Source organism: Syngnathoides biaculeatus, chromosome 2 (genome assembly GCF_019802595.1).
Source record: "Syngnathoides biaculeatus isolate LvHL_M chromosome 2, ASM1980259v1, whole genome shotgun sequence".
Classification (NCBI taxonomy): Eukaryota; Metazoa; Chordata; class Actinopteri; order Syngnathiformes; family Syngnathidae; genus Syngnathoides; species Syngnathoides biaculeatus.
Genome location: NC_084641.1, coordinates 4,578,009 through 4,595,501, shown reverse-complemented (window position 1 = coordinate 4,595,501; position 17,493 = coordinate 4,578,009). Strand labels below are relative to the sequence as shown.

The window sequence follows — 17,493 nt, the reverse complement described above, 5'->3', positions numbered from 1 at the left end:
TTCTCCCCATGCCTGTGTGGGTTTTCTCCAGGCACTCTGGTTTCCTCCCACGTCCCAAAAACTTGCAACATTAATTGGACACTCTAAATTGCCCCTAGGTGTGATTATGAGTGCGGCTGTTTGTCTCTATCGCCTCCTGCCCATTGACAGCTGGGATATGCTCCAGCACTCCCCGCAACCCTTGTGAGGTTAAGCGGCAAAAGGAAATGGATGGATGGATGGATGGTATTTTCTCTTTTAGAAATGAACAAGTCAATATAAATGGGTTTTCTTTGATGGTTCATCTGCAATGACGTGCGGGGGTGGATCTGGCCCCCAGGCCTCGAGTTTTAAACCTGTGCGCTAATTAAATTGTTAAATTACATCAATTCTAATGTGCTGCCTAGCGGAAGGGGATCAATGCATTAGGGGGAGTAAGAAAATGTCCCTCCACATGTTCAATAAGAATGCGCTCCCTCTTTAGTGAAGAAGTACGTCTTCTGAGGGAGGAGCTGAGCGAGGAATACGAGGCTGACAAGCAGGCGGCGCTGACTCAGCTCTCCCAGCAGAAGGAGCTGGAAATGATGGCCGCCAGAGAGGGCTGGCAGAGGAAAGTGGAGGACCTGCTCGAACAGGTAAAGGCCCAAATGTCACTCACACATGGCGGCTACTTAGCCGCTGAAGTCGCTCACAAAATAGAGTCTGGGTGTGAGCGTGCGTCACAATTCCGTCGCCCTGGTTAGTGCAATAGCAAAAGTATGGAATTCGATTGTATTCCGACTGTTATATTTAAAAAAAAAAAAGATTGATTTAGTCTTTTCCAGGCGCTTGGATAATTTGTACTACAGAAAAATGTGAAAATCTTACATTTATTCCCAAATTCAAACATTACCAGTTTAGTCTCACTCACACAGATGTCACAGTAGAATTTCTAATGGGCTTATAAAAAAAAAAATCTGTCTCTCCAAGTACCACAATAATGACTTTTCCTGGTGTCATTGTATCATTTTGACAATGCTGTTTTGTTTTTTTTTAGAATCCCCTAACCAGTAGTAGTAATGTCTAGTTGTCACTATGTTGTGCAAGTCGGCTCATGTGTCAATGTGCAAAGTTCCTTCTTAAAGCCCAACTAACATCCCTATAAACATGCTAAAATAAATATTGTCATGAAAAATACATACAATATTATTCACTTTGATGAAAAATGAAAAAAAAATGAGCCACTGCGGCGTGGCCGCGATGAGCCACAGTTCTTTTCAAAGAAGAGAACATCTCACAATCGAGGGAAGTGTCACGTCCCATCGGAACGAGAGGTAGGACCCAAATGCAGGAACTCGGAAGACGCAAGGTAGTTCAAGAAGAGACACGTTTATTGTATGTAGAGTTCGGGGATCGAGCAGGCAGTCCGGTGCACGGGGAAACAATGCAGGCAGAAGTGTCAAGGAGTCAGGCTTACAAGGTTGGTCAGAGAACGGACGGAGGTCGGTACACACAGGTTCAGTCAGGAGTACAAGAGTGCTGGAACGGGACATAAAGCTCAACGAACTGGCCGAGGACCAGTCGTCACCGGGTCCTATATATACGGGGGATGATCAGGCCGCATGAGGCACAGGTGTGTGCCTCCCAATCACCACAGCCGCACAGCTCGTGCTGAAGCGGCAGGATCATGACAGTACCCCCCCCCCCCCCCAAAGGCACGGCTCCCAGACGTGCCTAAACGAAAAAAAACAGACACTAATTAACACAGGCAGGGGTGGGCGGAAGGGGATCCGGAGGAGGGCACGCCCCCCCCGAACCCCAGACTGGTGGCCATCCAGGCCACCAAACACAAGGCGTCCGGGCGGACAGGTCAGGAGGACGACCCGGACGCCAAGCACCAGGGTCCCCACGGGGCGATTCGGGCGGACGACCTCTGTGAGGAACCAAACGGCGAGGCAGGAACCAGAACGAGGGAGGCCACTGCTCCGGACGAAAACCTCCCACGCCGTCGTTGCAAGACGACCAGGGATTGGTCGCCAACGAGGCCAGGTCCTGAAGCGGCTGGGCGAACTCAGGAGTGAAGAAGATGATGGAGAGCAGGACCAGAACCATGACCGCCACCCCGAAGTCTCTCCAGCTCCTGGGTGGCTCCACAGAACTCCCCAGCTCCTGCTGGACAGGGACGTGAGAAGGCAGCGGCGACGCCAGTACCGCCCCCTCCTGGACAGCAACGTGAGAAGGCAGCGGCGACGCCAGTACCGCCCCCTCCTGGACAGCAACGTGAGAAGGCGGCGGCGACGCCAGTACCGCCCCCTCCTGGTCAGCAACTTGAGAAGGCGGCGCCATCGCCGCCCCCTCCTGGTCAGCAACTTGAGAAGGCGGCGCAATCGCCGCCCCCTCCTGGTCAGCAACTTGAGAAGGCGGCGCCATTGCCACCCCCTCCTGGACAGGAACGTGAGAAGGCGGCGCCATCGCCACCCCCTCCTGGACAGGAACGTGAGAAGGCGGCGCCATCGCCGCCCCCTCCTGGACAGGAACGTGAGGGCGTGCCCGTCGCCGACAGAGCAGGAGTGTGGAGCGTCTGCGGGCCGGTCGCCACTGCCACTCCAGAGCACGGACGAGAAGCGGCTGTGGAGACGTCGCCACCTTCTGGACAGCAACGTGAGGCGGCATCGGGTCGGTCCCCACTGCCACGTGAGCTTGCAGTGCATGCGTTGAAACGGCAACGTGGTCGTGGCGCGGTGTCGAATCCGTTTCCAGGGCAACGTGAACCTGAGTAGGCGGAGAGTCAGTCGAAACTGACACGTGGGCGTATCTCGGGAGCGGGTCAGTTCCAACTGCCGCGTGAGCTCTGCTCGGAACCGCCAACACTGCGACGTGCACTTGAGGTGGCGAGTCTGTTCCCACTGTGGCGTGCACTTGGCAAGGGGACGAGTCGGTTTCCACGGCAACGTGAACCTGAGCAGGCGGAGAGTCAGTCGAAACTGACACGTGGGCGTGTCTCGGGAGCGGGTCAGTTCCAACTGCCACGTGAACCTGAGTCAGCAGCGAGTCCGTCGCCGTTGCGACGTCAGCGTAGGTCGGCTGGTTCGCCAATCCTTGCCGGACCTGGGCCGTGAGAGCCGCCAATTCGGTGCTCTGCCGCTCTATCTCTGCCCGCATTTCGCGGCGGAACGCCTCGTGATTAGGCGGCTCCTCCTCCGTCCTGGCTGGAAGCTTCGCCACCTGCTGCGGGTCTGCTGGTCTCACCGTTGCCGGCGAGGAGTGGGAGGACAGTGTCTTCGTTGCCGCGCAGCGAGAGACACCAGGGAGCGCCCGGCCGGGGCGTCTCCTCTGTCCGCCACGCGGAGGTCCCGGGTAGATGGCCAATCGGGTTCCCTCGTACCGATTAGTGTACTTGGATCTACCGGGCGAAGTCGCTCGGGTGCTGGAAACGCGGGGAGGCAGCGCAAACTGACTGGGGTGAAAGATCGGACGAGCAGATTCATATTCAAATTCGTCGGAGTCGTACTCAGGCAGCCGGTCATACAAATCGTGGTCCTCCTCATATTCCGAAAAGTCAGAGTCCAGAAGAATATGAGGAGCCGGACGGGTCGTGTTCGGGACGTATTCATACCTCGCTGGCGGGGCGTAAGACACGGAAGTGGAGGACATCAGGGAGCCTACCCGGATTGGGCAGGCTTGGTCCTCCGGCAGACGGTCTACCTTGCGTCGGTCCCGGCGACGCCGGGTCTTTCCTGCTGGGTCCTGTGAGCGCCAGTTCGTACTGTCACGTCCCATCGGAACGAGAGGTAGGACCCAAATGCAGGAACTCGGAAGACGCAAGGTAGTTCAAGAAGAGACACGTTTATTGTATGCAGAGTTCGGGGATCGAGCAGGCAGTCCGGTGGACGGGGAAACAATGCAGGCAGAAGTGTCAAGGAGTCAGGCTTACAAGGTTGGTCAGAGAACGGACGGAGGTCGGTACACACAGGTTCAGTCAGGAGTACGAGAGTGCTGGAACGGGACATAAAGCTCAACGAACTGGCCGAGGACCAGTAGTCACCGGGTCCTATATATACGGGGGATGATCAGGCCACATGAGGCACAGGTGTGTGCCTCCCAATCACCACAGCCGCACAGCTCGTGCTGAAGCGGCAGGATCATGACAGGAAGTGACCGGGGCAATATTACCCTATTGTTTGGACCCATATTTATATGATGTACGGATCACTTCTAACTAACAACAGATTCCCCGACAGTATGTTTGACAATAAGTGCCGTACTCGAGAGGAACCATGCGCAGCCAAAACACCTCCCCACCCGATCCATCATCCGTCAGCGATGAGTAACGCAGTCGGCGATCAACACCGCCGCCCCCCACCCCCAGCTATTTTTTTTTAATAGCTCTATACACACCTAGCTGTCATTTGGAACCCACAAAGGTCTCGTCCTTTGCACCCATGCAATTCATTTTTCACGACGAACTGGGTCTTTTGGATAAGTGTGAAGAGTGAATCCATCCTCCCCGAGCATTCGAGCAATATCCAGCAATACAATGAGCCGGCATTTTGGCTAACACGAAGCAATAAATAGCTCCCTTCCCGCAGATAAAACTGGTCTGCAAATAACGTCACTTCCTGCTTCTTCTCCAAAACAAATCCTTCGGGAGTTATAAAAAGCAATATACGTCAAAATCATGTTGTGTGGGGAAAAAACGGATGGGTTCATTCTGGCTGCCGTTTTTTTTTTTAAATTAAAAACACAAAAAATCATGCTTTTGGTGTCAGTTGGGCTTTAAAGATGCAGCTTCAAAACTAAACACTAGACTGCGCCACAGTGTCAAACTCAGTCATACTGCGCAAGTAAATGTCAGTATTAATAACATCATTAATTAGAAATACCAATTAGAACTGGATCAGCATTAAATTTTATGGGAGATAAACATGAGTGGATAGAACGTCATCTGTTGACATATTTGCATAGAAGACTTTCCTTGACTTTTGGGGTCATCTTGGGGATGTGGATTAAAATTGAGAAATTTCAGTCTGTCAAAAGTGTCAAATGTTCAGGAAATGGGTCTGGCTCTTTCATGTTCTTTGTACAGTATTTCCAAACATTATGGTGTGCGATTCGAAATACCACATGCAAATCAAATTAACATCTGTACAGGCCACCTGACCTTTAACCTCCCCTACATTGATTGAGCAAATGTTGATGCCTACAGCTTCGACTGCCTCGCAAGATGCCGCTGTTGCATGCGCGATGTTGGCTCTTTTAATCATGGCTCTAACAGGAATGCTGGAAACAACATTTTGACACACTTTTTTTTTTTTTTGCCATGAACACCTGCTCCTATTTTTTTATGTTGTTTACCTGCAGCAGTGCTAAAACCATCATACTTTTGCCCCTAAAAAGCACAATGTGCTGTGTTTATATACAATACACAGGCATTATTTTAGCAGTAATGGCAAGAAAAGCGTTTGTTTATTTTTGAGCAAGTTCTGGAAGCAGGGCTGGAGGAGCTACTCGTTCGCGACTCGAGTGCCTAGTGTATCACCTCGGACTGAGTCCGGGGTCTGCTGAGTCGCAAACCAAAGTGCCAAAAGAGACCTGTCCCAATTTGTGCCAAGGCACCTGTCGCCTCGGACACAAACATTGTGTGTCTGGCCACAGGCGGAATGCTACATTCCATCGTCGGTTATGAATTCATTTGATTTTGTTAATCATCAAAATCAATTGTAAAAATTATTTCAATGTGTCAATTTCTTTAGGCTCCTGCATGTTTGAAATACTTTTTGCACAAGAAAACATGTATATTACCACAACAGCAGGAAAAAAAAGTGTTAACTAATCCTGTGAAATGTCAAATTACCAGCATCTGATTAAAGTAAATCTGTAATTAGTGAACTGTGATATAGTTGGGGATGAAGATTGATATTGAAGTAATATTTTGGGGGACGCATAAAATCCATTTGGATAATTTTTAGCGGCCCCTCACCCAATCTCCAACATGGTCGGGAACAGCACAGTAAAGCTCAGCTCGGCCACTGATCCACTTGGCTCCAACACAATTGGACTGGAACAGCAAACAGATCAATTCGTTGTCTTACTTTTCTTTTAATCCTACTTTTAATTAGTTTTCCAAAACAAAATACCAACAGCAATGAAAACTTGCCCCCTTTTACTTCCACAAAGTTAGAATAATAATTATAGTGAACACAGACAAATGACTCAGACCTTCCTGGACATCCTTGCCATCCTATTCACTTCAAGCTAATATCATCCAGTGCTGCTCCTCATCCTGTCTTGTTAAAGCCATCTAACCCTCCAGATCCCCATTTCCATCCCGCTGGACTAAATCCTGCAGGGGATTATTGAACTGCGAGAGGAATGGAGGAGAGTCACTGCCTTCGCTGCCCTTAAAGGGGAAATCCAGTGCTTTGTATGAACGGTGTATCCAATAGGTCATGTAATATGTACTCTAGCTTGACAATGTGATGTTAAATCCTCTCTCATTTAATAGTGTTTTGAGAAGATTTTTATCGACAATTCAAAATTTTCAGGGGTGCTGCCATTTTCGCGAGTCACATGACCTAAGTGTGCGGACATGTACCGGGAATGTCGCGGAGGCTGACTATCGAGCTCTGGCAGCGGGCTGCAAGCCGAGCTTCCAGGCGGCATAGGCCGTTAGCCCCGGACGCCGAAGCTAGGCTAAAGGCCTGCGCCGCCACCGAAGCTCGGCTAACGGCCTCCCTGGACGTCGAAGCTCGGCTCGCGGCCCGCCTTCGGCAGCAATGGAGGCCTTTAGCCGAGCTTCGGCGTCCGGGGCTAATGGCCTCCGCCACCTGGATTCTCGGCTCGTGGGCCTCCGCCGGAGCTCACTCGGCAGACTTCACGTCATTCCCGTCCGCGGTTCACAGTTCGCTATCAATTGTTCTTAAATAACATGAAAAATAACATGGGTCAGAATCACATTTTGTCTCCCAGCGTTCACATGGAGTTAAATCGCGGTGTGTTTCAGATCTCGCTGTTGAAGCAGTCTCTGGAGCTTCAGCTATCTCAGTCGCAGGCCGCTCTCCAGCAGCTGCAGTCACAGTTCAGCCAGGAGAGAGAACTGCTCGGCCAGCAGCTCAAAGGTACAACGCAAAAGTGCAAGATGAAACCGCATTCTTGAGAATTTTCACAAGACACTGCTGCAGGCCTTTTGTTTAACCACCTAAGTTTGATTGTTCAGCGCTGGTTGTTTTTTCATCTCGATAGCGCAGTGGGGATGTGGTCAGCGAAAAACCAAAACAAAAACAGCTACTTCCTGTTTGTCCTTCATGGTAATTGGCTGTTGTTCTCACACAAACATGAACTAGTTCAGCCCACTTAACTCTGTTGCTAAACAAGGCGCATCTTTTGCATTTGAATAAGCACACCGCCAAACAATAAATGTCACAAAAAATATAGATACTGAAATAATGATGTTCTCCCAATTTATGAACATGTTGAACATGAATGCATGCTTTTGGGATGTGAGAGGAAACCCACGGAGCCCCGGGGAGAACATACAAACTCCATACATGTGGGGCCGGGATTTGAGCCCAGGTCCTCAGAACTGTGGGGCCAAGGCTTTACAGCTTGCACCAGTGTGCCGCCACGTTGTCAAACGTGTCTTATCGTGCATCTTAACTCTGCAATCAACTTCCGCCGAGTGTTGCAAAAATGTTCCTTCAATACAGCTGTTTAAAACTCCACTCAAAACACATCTTACACTTACTGTATCCAATCTCCTAGCTCGGGTGCCTCTAATCTGATGATTGGCTGCTGCAGTGTTGTCGTCAGCCTTCATGTGTCGTGTTTTAACTTGTGACTGTTTTGCACCATGTTTCCATTTGCAAGAGATGCAGAGAGAACATCAGAGGAGAGAACATCGACTGCAAGAGGCCCACTGCTGCGCACTGAGCACCATGGAGGAGGCTCGCCAGCACCAGATCCGGGTACAATACAAAAGCGGCAAACAGGGCAGTGCCAAAAGGCTTAAGTGAAATGTAGCTCACGTATTTGGTGTATTTTTTTTTAACTATATAGTTCCTTGCAGTCATTTAAACATAGGAAAGTGACAAATTAAAGATGCAACCAGTGATGAATTTGCGCTTAACAACACTTAACCACTTGTTTTCTTGGAGGTGCTCCCGGGTGATCTTTAGTGGTGTTTTACTTGGAATCCCTGAGTTTTTGGGCAAGTTCGGGTTCCCCAAATGGGTGATCATTTGGCGATTGAATAAGAATAAACATCTCAATAATGGGGTAAAAACAGGAGTTTGTTTTTAGCGATCTGAAATATACAAATACTGAAGCACTATACTGTATTAGCTGAAGTGATTTTGTCTAGAGAAGGAAATTCTGGTTTTGGGCAGTTGCTTTGCCGAGGCCGAGCTGTGAAAAGAGTTTGTTTGTGGAGAGCTGAAGAAAGAGTTACTGGCCTGAGAGGAAATGGATTTGGAAACAATTTGACTTCTTTAAATCTACTTAGTTACCTGCTAAATGGTTGAAAAAAAAAACAGAAAGAGCCCAATAACTCATATTGTGCTACCATGATACTTTTCTGGCAGAAACTACTGGTCTTCAGCCTTGAGATGTTGTTGTCTCCCCCCCCCTCAGGCCTTGGAGGAGCGTCTGAAGCAGGAGCACAGAGAGGAGGTTCACGCTCTCAAGGAGGCCCACAGGAGGACCTTGGACATTCTCAGACAGCAGTCAGACCAGGAGCTGCAGACGCTGCGATTTGAACTTGAAGATGAGGGCAAAGCCAAGCTTGGTAAGTGCGTGCAGACACTTTTCTTTGTATGGGTAGAACTTCCGCTCTGCAATTTTGGATGATGGGAAAAAGGAAAATCCTTCAAATTTGTTTTGGATAATCGGAAATGTTCATGTCAAAGCAAGTTTTAACAATTTTGAATGTTTAAATGTTCGCGCTTGACGACTGTTTTCCATGTGACAGCGTCCCTCCGTGCCGAGTTGAACCACCTCCACGCGACAGCTATCGAGCATCTGAAGCAGATTCACCTGAAAGAAAACTCGACTGCCAAACGGGAGCTGGAGAAGGCCATGGAGCACAGCCGTCAACAGGTCACTGGGAACGCATTATTATGAATCATTTATAGGCCGTTTGCAACTTTTACAAAGTGCAGCAAGACTTGTCCTATCTTTTGCGTTGCGCAGGAACAAGAGCTGCTGGCTCGTATCTCGGACTTGCAGGCCGAGGTGTGTTCCCGTAGCAACCGTATCACAGACCTGGACCACGAGATCCACTCTTTGAATGAGACCATCGACACCCTGACGCGAGAACTCGAGCTGAAGGGTAAAGAGGTGCTTCGGGTCCGCAGTGAGGCGAATCATCAGATCAGGTATTGCATCCACACTCATGCAAAATGTTTTTTTTTGACATCTGGGAAATGACAGCGCACAGAAAAATACTTTGCAGGCTTAAATATTATGTATATATGTAACAGCAGGATAAGTTAGTCTGAAAATGACATTATTGGGCATATTTCATCTTACTATAAGTGCAACACAATACCAGTCGCACTTCAGTCGTCAAAATAATCCAAAATATTTAGACAGTTTAGTTAACTGATGATCAATGTGATATTTGTAATTGAGAGATTGTCACATTGTTAGTACAGTTTCCATTCAACTTATAATAACCATAAAAATGTTTAACAGCCTTGTCATATTATTTATACACAACAAAATCATTTAACTATTTTTCAAATCAGAAATCAGCGATTATAGCTTAACTATTGATCAAGTTACTGTACAAAGGGGTTTGGTAACAAAAAATACTTTCAATATCGGCACAAAGCTAACAGGGATGTCGGCAACGGCTGTCAAAATACTTTACCTTCAACAAAAAAATTGACAATATCCAGAGTAATTTACCAACACTTGCGTAAATTGTGAACATATAGTGATTTGGGGTTTGTAACTACGACGACTGCCACTGAGCTAACTAAGCTATGAAGCCGTGCATCTGAATTTCCGGTCCCACCGAGAGCAAGCATGTCCCTATATTTATTTCAAACATCACAGAAAAGAAGGAGAAAATTAGTGAGTTATGTCCATATAGTTTTTATATGTCCCTGAATCCAATAATGTGACTTTTGCCGCCAAGAACACTTTTTGCTGTTAAATGTGCTTTGAAACAACCAGAAGGAACATTTTCATCTCTTTTAAAACTTCCAATAAACACTACCGTAGTGTAGATAACGTTAATGAAAATTCGCTCCATAAGAATCCGTCTTGGTCCAGACTGGGAGGCAGAGAAGACAAGTTGAGGAAAAAAATTACTTAAGTACTTAAAACCTAACCCTTTTTATGGTCGTAGTGGAATGTCGTGGTGTGTGTCTCCTTCGGGATCTTATTTGACGAGGTGAACGTAATTGTTACGTGTGATTTTTGTGCTGTGCAGGGCTCATGAACAAGACTTTGCCAAGAGGCAAGAGAGAGAGCTGGGAGAGCTCAGTGTGGTCCATCACAGGGAGACGCACATCATGTTGGCAGACTTCAACAAGGCTCAGGAGGTTCTCAAAGACAAGATCACTGCTTTGCAAATCATGTAAGAACCAGAAAGAATTGCCAGCTTGGTACCCCCAATTGTCACATTGTTGTCTCCTCCCTCATGGATGTTGCGTCCTGGTCCAGACTGGAAGGCACAGAAGAGAAGTTGAGGAATAGAGAGAGCCGACCTGAAGATCTGCATCTCATCGCAGAGCTCCGTGAGATGGTCTCAGAGAGAGAGGCTTTGGTCAAAAAACTGGTGGTACGTAAACTCAAGACAGTCGATCATCCCCCATTTATCGCTCGGATTATTTTACAGACCACCCCTGCGGTGGGCCAAAGTACCCACCATATATTTTAAAAACTACACGAGTCTGGGACGGGACCTGGGTACTGTAGGAATTAGGGTGCATACTGGGTTTTCACATTCCTCTCTGCTTCAGTCCTGTGGGGCCGACACCCCCTCCCCACCTTTCAGTTGGGCGCTGGGGCAGCTAACAGTAACACAGGTTGTATTCAAATACTCACACCTTCTTCCAGGTGTTAAGAAACTCTAAAACAGGGGTGCCCAGACTTTTTTACCCCAAGATCTACTTCTCAAGAATCCAGCCTCTCGCAATCAACGGGTGGGGCAACGGGGGGTGCCTGAAGTTTTTTTTTTTTTTTTTTTTTTTTTTTACTACAATGACCAAGTCACAAAGATCTACCCACTACAAAAATGCAAAAGCATATGTATTTTTTAGTATATTGAAGTTTCTTTATGTATGAATGTATGTTTGCGTGGCTTGCATTACCGCATGAGCAAATATTACACAACATAATAACTTTAAACATTTTTTGTAACTATCTGAGTTCATGTTGATGATCACTAAACACCATACAAATGAAAATGCACACCTGGGCTGTGTCACTCACGTCAGTGGATTCATCCAACTGCAGTGAGAAACAAAATCTGACATCAGACACGGCTTCACAGCCCTGTGTAACTGTACTCCTTTACAGCTGCAGAGACCTCCCTTTCCGTATGAAAGTGATATGTTTTTGTCTTCTTCTTTACTCCAGTATCCATACTCATGTTTGATAAGATTTCTTAAGCGATGGCTTAAATTAGGGGGGAACTCACTGACAGCGTGTTTTCCTGTACTGTCGTTGTTTGCACATGCGCTGTGAGCTAAAGTTAAAAAAAATACGGCTGATGTCTTTTTTCTTTTTTTTTTCTCGGCACGCCGTCGCGATCGACCAAAACTGCCTCACGATCAACGCATTGAGCACCCCTCCACTTGTCAGTTGCACTGCCTTGCTCATTTCCCAAATCCCATCCTGCCCTTTTCTGTCCCATCTCAATTTGTTATCTTAGTTTGTTGTTGGTTGTCGTCACTGTTGTTGCCCCCCCCCCCACCCCACCCCCACAAGAAGGAACTGTTGTACTGTTACTTTTGCTCAAATATCTAGACTCTCCCTATTTTTCTGCTGTGGTCCGCACACCTGTTACACTCTTTTGCCCCCAAAAAGGCTTTTCAACAGATATTAGAATAATTACAAAATGAAAAAATAACCAGTTGCACACTCCGATTGTCCTCTATCTTATAAACACTTTCTATACGCCTTTTGAACTCATACAGTAATACAAAATGGCGTCAGGAAGGGCATCCGGCGTAAAAATTGTGCCAAACATATGTGCGTTCATCTGAGATGACACGCTGTGGTGACCCCGAAAGGGACAAGCCGAAAGAAAACACACAGTAATACAAAATAGTACAGTACACTTTAGTCCTAGCAATTTCAACATTCATGATTTTTTTTCCCCCTTGGAAACAGGATGACAAAAAGTTTTACCAGTTGGAGTTGGTCAACAGAGAGACTGGCTTTGGAAAAGTCTTCAACTCCAGCGCCAATGTTGGGGTCATCAACCCTCTTATCAAGGTCAGTGGTGGCCTGGCACGAACGGGAAACGCCAGATTGTGTGTCACCAAGTTCATCTGCATGTTTGCATATGCATGTGACGCAGTACACGTGTGCACAAGCACGTCATGTGATCTTGTAACATTTGTTGTGCCAGGAAGCATATTTGATAATATACAATAAGAAGACACACCCTTTGGAGGACGCAGAACTGAAATTGCGGGGGCAGGGGGTCGTTCAGCCAAATATTATATGATATATGTTGTTATGAGATAAAGCTTCTGCTTAATGTACTCCAGTAATTATTTTGGCCTGCAGTAATCCTGCCATTCGTGGGGAATAAGGACCGAGTTCTGCAGGAAACAGTGAAAAACTGCTAGTTATTTATACCCTCTATTTTTTTTCATGTACCAGTAATTGCCTAAATCAGTTGAAACCAGACTTTCATTAAAAAAAACAAAAAAACATGGAAGTGCACTTGCGGCAGAGACTTTCTGAAACTTCCACTTTACAACCCAGGCTAAACCTAGCTCCTCACTCAATGAAGTCGTAACTTTGACATCGAGCAGTGCCTTGAGATATGAATTTAATTTGTTTACTGACCACGCTCCCAACTCGAAACATGTACAATCTCTCAAATCACCTTTCCACATTGAATGAGTGAAAATGCTGTTAATGCTTTCCCGCCATGAAAATGTTTTCCTAGTGAGACAAATATCACTTTATAATATCCTACAATGAACAAATTTAAAGATTTTTTTTGTCAGCACGGTGGGAAATTGGTTAGAACGTCTGCCTCAGAGGTCCGAGGATTGCGGTTCAAATCAAAGTTTTCATGTTCTCCCAGTGCCTCCCTGGCTTTTCTCTGGGTACTCGGATTTCCTCCCAAATCCCAAAAACATTTTTGCAAGGCTCATTGAAGAAATTGTCTGTTGGTGCGAATGTGCGTGCGAACAGTTGTCTGTTTCTACATGCCCTGTGATTGGCTGAGAGCCAGAGTTTTAGAGTGATTCAAATCAACAAAAAAGTGGCCAAGCCTGTGTAAAACCCGAGTTCATGTAGCAAAAAGTAGCACACGGCTATGAAAACCCAGTTGTATACGGAATTGCTGTTTTTCCTGCCTCTGTGTGTGTGTGTGTGTGTGTGTGTGTGTGTGTGTGTGTGTGTGTGTGTGTAGGTTTGTGTTTGTGTGTGTGTAGGTTTGTGTTTGTGTGTGTGTAGGTTTGTGTGTGTGTGTGTGTGTGTGTAGGTTTGTGTTTGTGTGTGTGTAGGTTTGTGTGTGTGTGTGTGTGTGTAGGTTGTGTGTGTGTGTGTGTGTGTAGGTTTGTGTTTGTGTGTGTGTAGGTTTGTGTGTGTGTGTGTGTGTGTGTGTGTAGGTGTGCGTGTGTGTGTGTGTGTAGTTCAAAGCACGCAGCCAGTCGGATCAAGGCTGGGCCACCTTTGCTAGCAGGTCAGCTCTCCGATTCGTCAGCCCGCCTTCCGTGAGCGCCGCGAGCGAGGAAGCACAGTAGGTAGGACCGGGCCCGCTTGCGGCTCCCCGCTCCCTTGCGCCCTCCCTCGGCTGAAGAAAGTTCCACCGTGCCTACGCCCTTTCCCTCGCGTCCCTCTTCACCCGCCGCCTCTTCATCCTCACCCCTGGCCAGGTCACGAGTCGGCGGAGGTGAGGACCCACGCTACTCGCTGCCTTCAGACAATTTTGCTGCCCCGCCGGTCACCGTCTCCCAGCTTCCCTTTTAGCTTTCACTAAAACCGTCCTCACCCCTTGAACTCATCGCTCTGATCGCGCCCCAAAACTTGAAATTCCAGGGATTGTTTCATTTTCATTTACTATCAAGCCTTAAGTATGCCGACGGAGTCGTACCTCGGCTCACCTCAATCTTGTCGCGTGACCCTTTACCAAGCAAACTCTTGAAATGTGCCAATCATAACCAAACCATTCAATAAGCTGGCTTTCTGTCGGTTGAGTTTACAATTAATCCTTTTTTTTTTGACACACATCGAGTTTCTTGTGCTTTTCTTCCCTCCGAGAGTGAGCATCCTTTATGGAAAATGTGGAGAACAAACACCAGAATTTGACTTTTCCGAAAGGATATAAAAAAACGGGCGCCACGGTGGACGCCTGGTTAGCACATCTGCCTCACAGTTCTGAGGTTGTAGGTTGAAATCTGACCTGGCCTGCGTGGAGTTTGCATTTCCTTCCACATGCCCGAAACAAATGTGATGGGTTGATTAAAGACTAAATTGGCTGTAGGTGTGAACGTAAGTGCGAATGGGTATGTTTATACCTGCCTTGCGATTGGCTGGCGACCAGTTCAGGGTGTACCTTGCCTCGTTTCCCGATAGTTGGGATTGGCTCCAGCACACCCACGGCTTGCGTGAGGATGAGTGGTGCAGAAAATAGAAAAATGGAGAGAAAAAACATTGAGCACAGTGTACCAACTTGAGTCTGCTTATATTGGCCTTTTTGTAAATGTGCTTCCATGGTGCGTTTTTATGGTATGTTTTATGCTTGTGTTATTGCCCACATTGCAAATGTAAGGTAACGTCCAGTTCCATGCACGTAACGCGCATGTAACAAAACTCCTCGTTTGCTGCTGCACGCCACCCATTTGAAGACGTGCGCACATCTGTGTTCGCAATCTTGAGCAAAATGACATGACACCGTCTCACCCCTCGGAGTCTTTTTAACGGATGTTTTTATTCCCTCCCATAGCCTTCATGAGGCAAAGACGGCGCCGTCCGACCAGAAAACAACAAAAAGAGGAAAAAGCAAACATTATGCTGCAAAAAAACAGGAGCTGTTTGCTCACTACTTCTTTTTCTGATGGGCAAAAGCAATTTTGTTTAATAGGGATGCAATGGGACGCACAGTTAAATTTGGTCAAGAATTCAACTGAATATGTTGTTAGAGTGGCTGAATTGTAATTGGGTTCTTCCTTGCCACAAAAGTGCAAGGTACAGGACCAGCTTGTCCATGATGAAAATTTCTCCTCATTCTCTTGTTAGAACTTGATGGAGAAGATGTGCTTGATCTAAATCAGCGTGGATAAGCTGGAATGTTTTGAGTGCTCTTTTGCAACTGTTGTGGCCGTGGCCTCTTTTGACCACTTTTAGCTTTGCTGTCTCATTGCACTGACTGCAAATTCTGAGCTCACTGTGAGGCACCGCAGCCGCCTGAGGACAACAAAGTGGCTTTTTTTTTTACACTTGTACTGTTGATGACATCACCAACACCTGTTTTTGATGGTCTGTCATCCGACTGGAGACATCTTGAGAAGACGTTCCAATTGCCCTATATGATGTTAAATTTACTTATCTGGTTGCACTCGTTTGCTACGTGTCTCTGTCTGCACTCCAGACTGTAGCGCATGCAGAAACAGAAACACTTGCTCACGTGAATTGTCTTTTTTTTTTTTTTTTTCAATTTGACTGGAAGGTTTTGTATTGTTCTTGTGAATCTTTTTCGTTAATTGTGAAAGTCAATTATGTCATTGTTTTTCCAAGTGCATGATCATCATCTGCCTGGGCAAATTGTTTAATTGTTATTAAGGGAAGAAAAGTGAGTCACATGGAAAGAAAGATGGCACCATTTGTAATTTACCATTCCGATCACACAGTGGCAGCGTAGGACCAACAAGTTTGTTTTCGCCATCGAGTGGTAACCTTTCAGATTGAAGGAAGCTGGTTGGCATCATTGCCGAGTTTGGCGACGCTCATCCTCTCACCCAATCGTAACCCATCAAGTTTTCATGATTTACGTTGCACTTATTTTGCCAGCAGCAGCAACTACAACCTCATCTTCTATCTTTTTGCACGTTAAAAAAAAATCACTGTACCTTTAAACGTGGGATAGCTTGGTTGACGCATTTAAAACTTGAATACGGCAGCAACATTTTGTTTAATTCTTAAAGGACAGAAACTGATATTCATCGTAGCCCTGTTTCTGACACTGTGCATCTTCCACTAGCACTTTTTTCCCCCTGAAACATAGTAGCATCAAAACATAGAAGGATGTGGAAGGCTTCTTCCAAGCTAACAATGTTGAAAAAAAAAAAGTGCATATGAGAATGTATCGTTACTGAATCCACGTGTTGTTGTCGTTTCGGTCGTGAGCGAGTGTCATCACGCTTCCTTCCTTTAGTTTGAACTTTCAGAAGACTAAATATGCCGAAGATTGTACTGTATTGTTTCATAGAGCCCACTACTGAGCCAGACTTGCTCGGTTCCATTTTGCACACTGCGATGACTTTCAAGCTTCAGTTCTACTTTTTTATGTAATTTGGCTCCATTTTTACTTTTGATTTCCATGTGGACGCAAGGTTAAACATTTATTTTCAGAGCATTGTCGACATGCTTCATAGCAAGAAGCACTTCCAACATTTTTGTACGTGTGCGGTTGAATGTCTTCAAATGGTCACAAACCCGAAACATGATGACTTCAAAAGTTAGGAAAGATGATCTGAATTCACTTTTATACCCGGGATTTTGGCATTTGTTACGTTTCCGCGCTTCAACTTGAGTTATATGCAGCGCTTACGTGATCCATCGTCTTCCAGTCGAAAGTGCTGTAATCCAACATTCGCACCACCGCTAACACCCTCACGTCTCCCAAGAAACATCCGAATTATGACGTGAAAATTCCTTCAGTTGCCAGATACTGATTACATCACTGACCTGCGAGCATCCGCCGCTGACGTCCGTCAGTCTTTTGGAAATGTGACAGCTGATCAGGAGCAGGAATTGCCCGACCACTGCCAGCAGTTGCTTGCCAGTCAACTCCTTTTATTTGTGGGATATTATAAAAAAAAAAAAAAAAGTGCAGTCCGATGCCTGCTTTGATTCACTTTCAACTCCCTGTTGTCAAAGTGCACAAACTTGGTGATTTGGTGACCCGACGTTGGTGCTGATGCATCTGCCCAAGTTTGCATTTTGAGCTCATTTGAAAGTGGATCAACCTTGTGACTTCTATACTTTTGTTTGTCTTGACATAAGTGTACAAGAATTATAACAATGTTTATATTTGTATCATTTCTGTTGTATGTTATCAAAGAGTAAAACTAACATTGTGACCTTTGGTGGATTGTTTGGAGTGTGAAATCACTTTTTTTG

At 46.4% G+C, this 17,493-nt stretch overlaps 1 protein-coding gene across 10 annotated transcripts in view; it reads left to right on the top strand.

Moving 5' to 3' along the window:
- The window catches only part of LOC133505001 (protein FAM184A-like), a 49,605-nt gene that overhangs the window by 16,453 nt on the left and 15,659 nt on the right, over nt 1-17,493 (top strand). For 5 of the 10 annotated variants that reach the window (XM_061827799.1, XM_061827792.1, XM_061827808.1 and 2 more), the window contains exons 14-22: nt 464-614; nt 6,962-7,076; nt 7,825-7,922; nt 8,587-8,740; nt 8,924-9,051; nt 9,145-9,329; nt 10,394-10,540; nt 10,627-10,744; nt 12,301-12,405. In XM_061827799.1, the coding sequence (XP_061683783.1) occupies nt 464-614; nt 6,962-7,076; nt 7,825-7,922; nt 8,587-8,740; nt 8,924-9,051; nt 9,145-9,329; nt 10,394-10,540; nt 10,627-10,744; nt 12,301-12,405 (1,201 nt within the window). The other 5 variants (XM_061827835.1, XM_061827845.1, XM_061827874.1 and 2 more) reach the window with 5 other exon arrangements.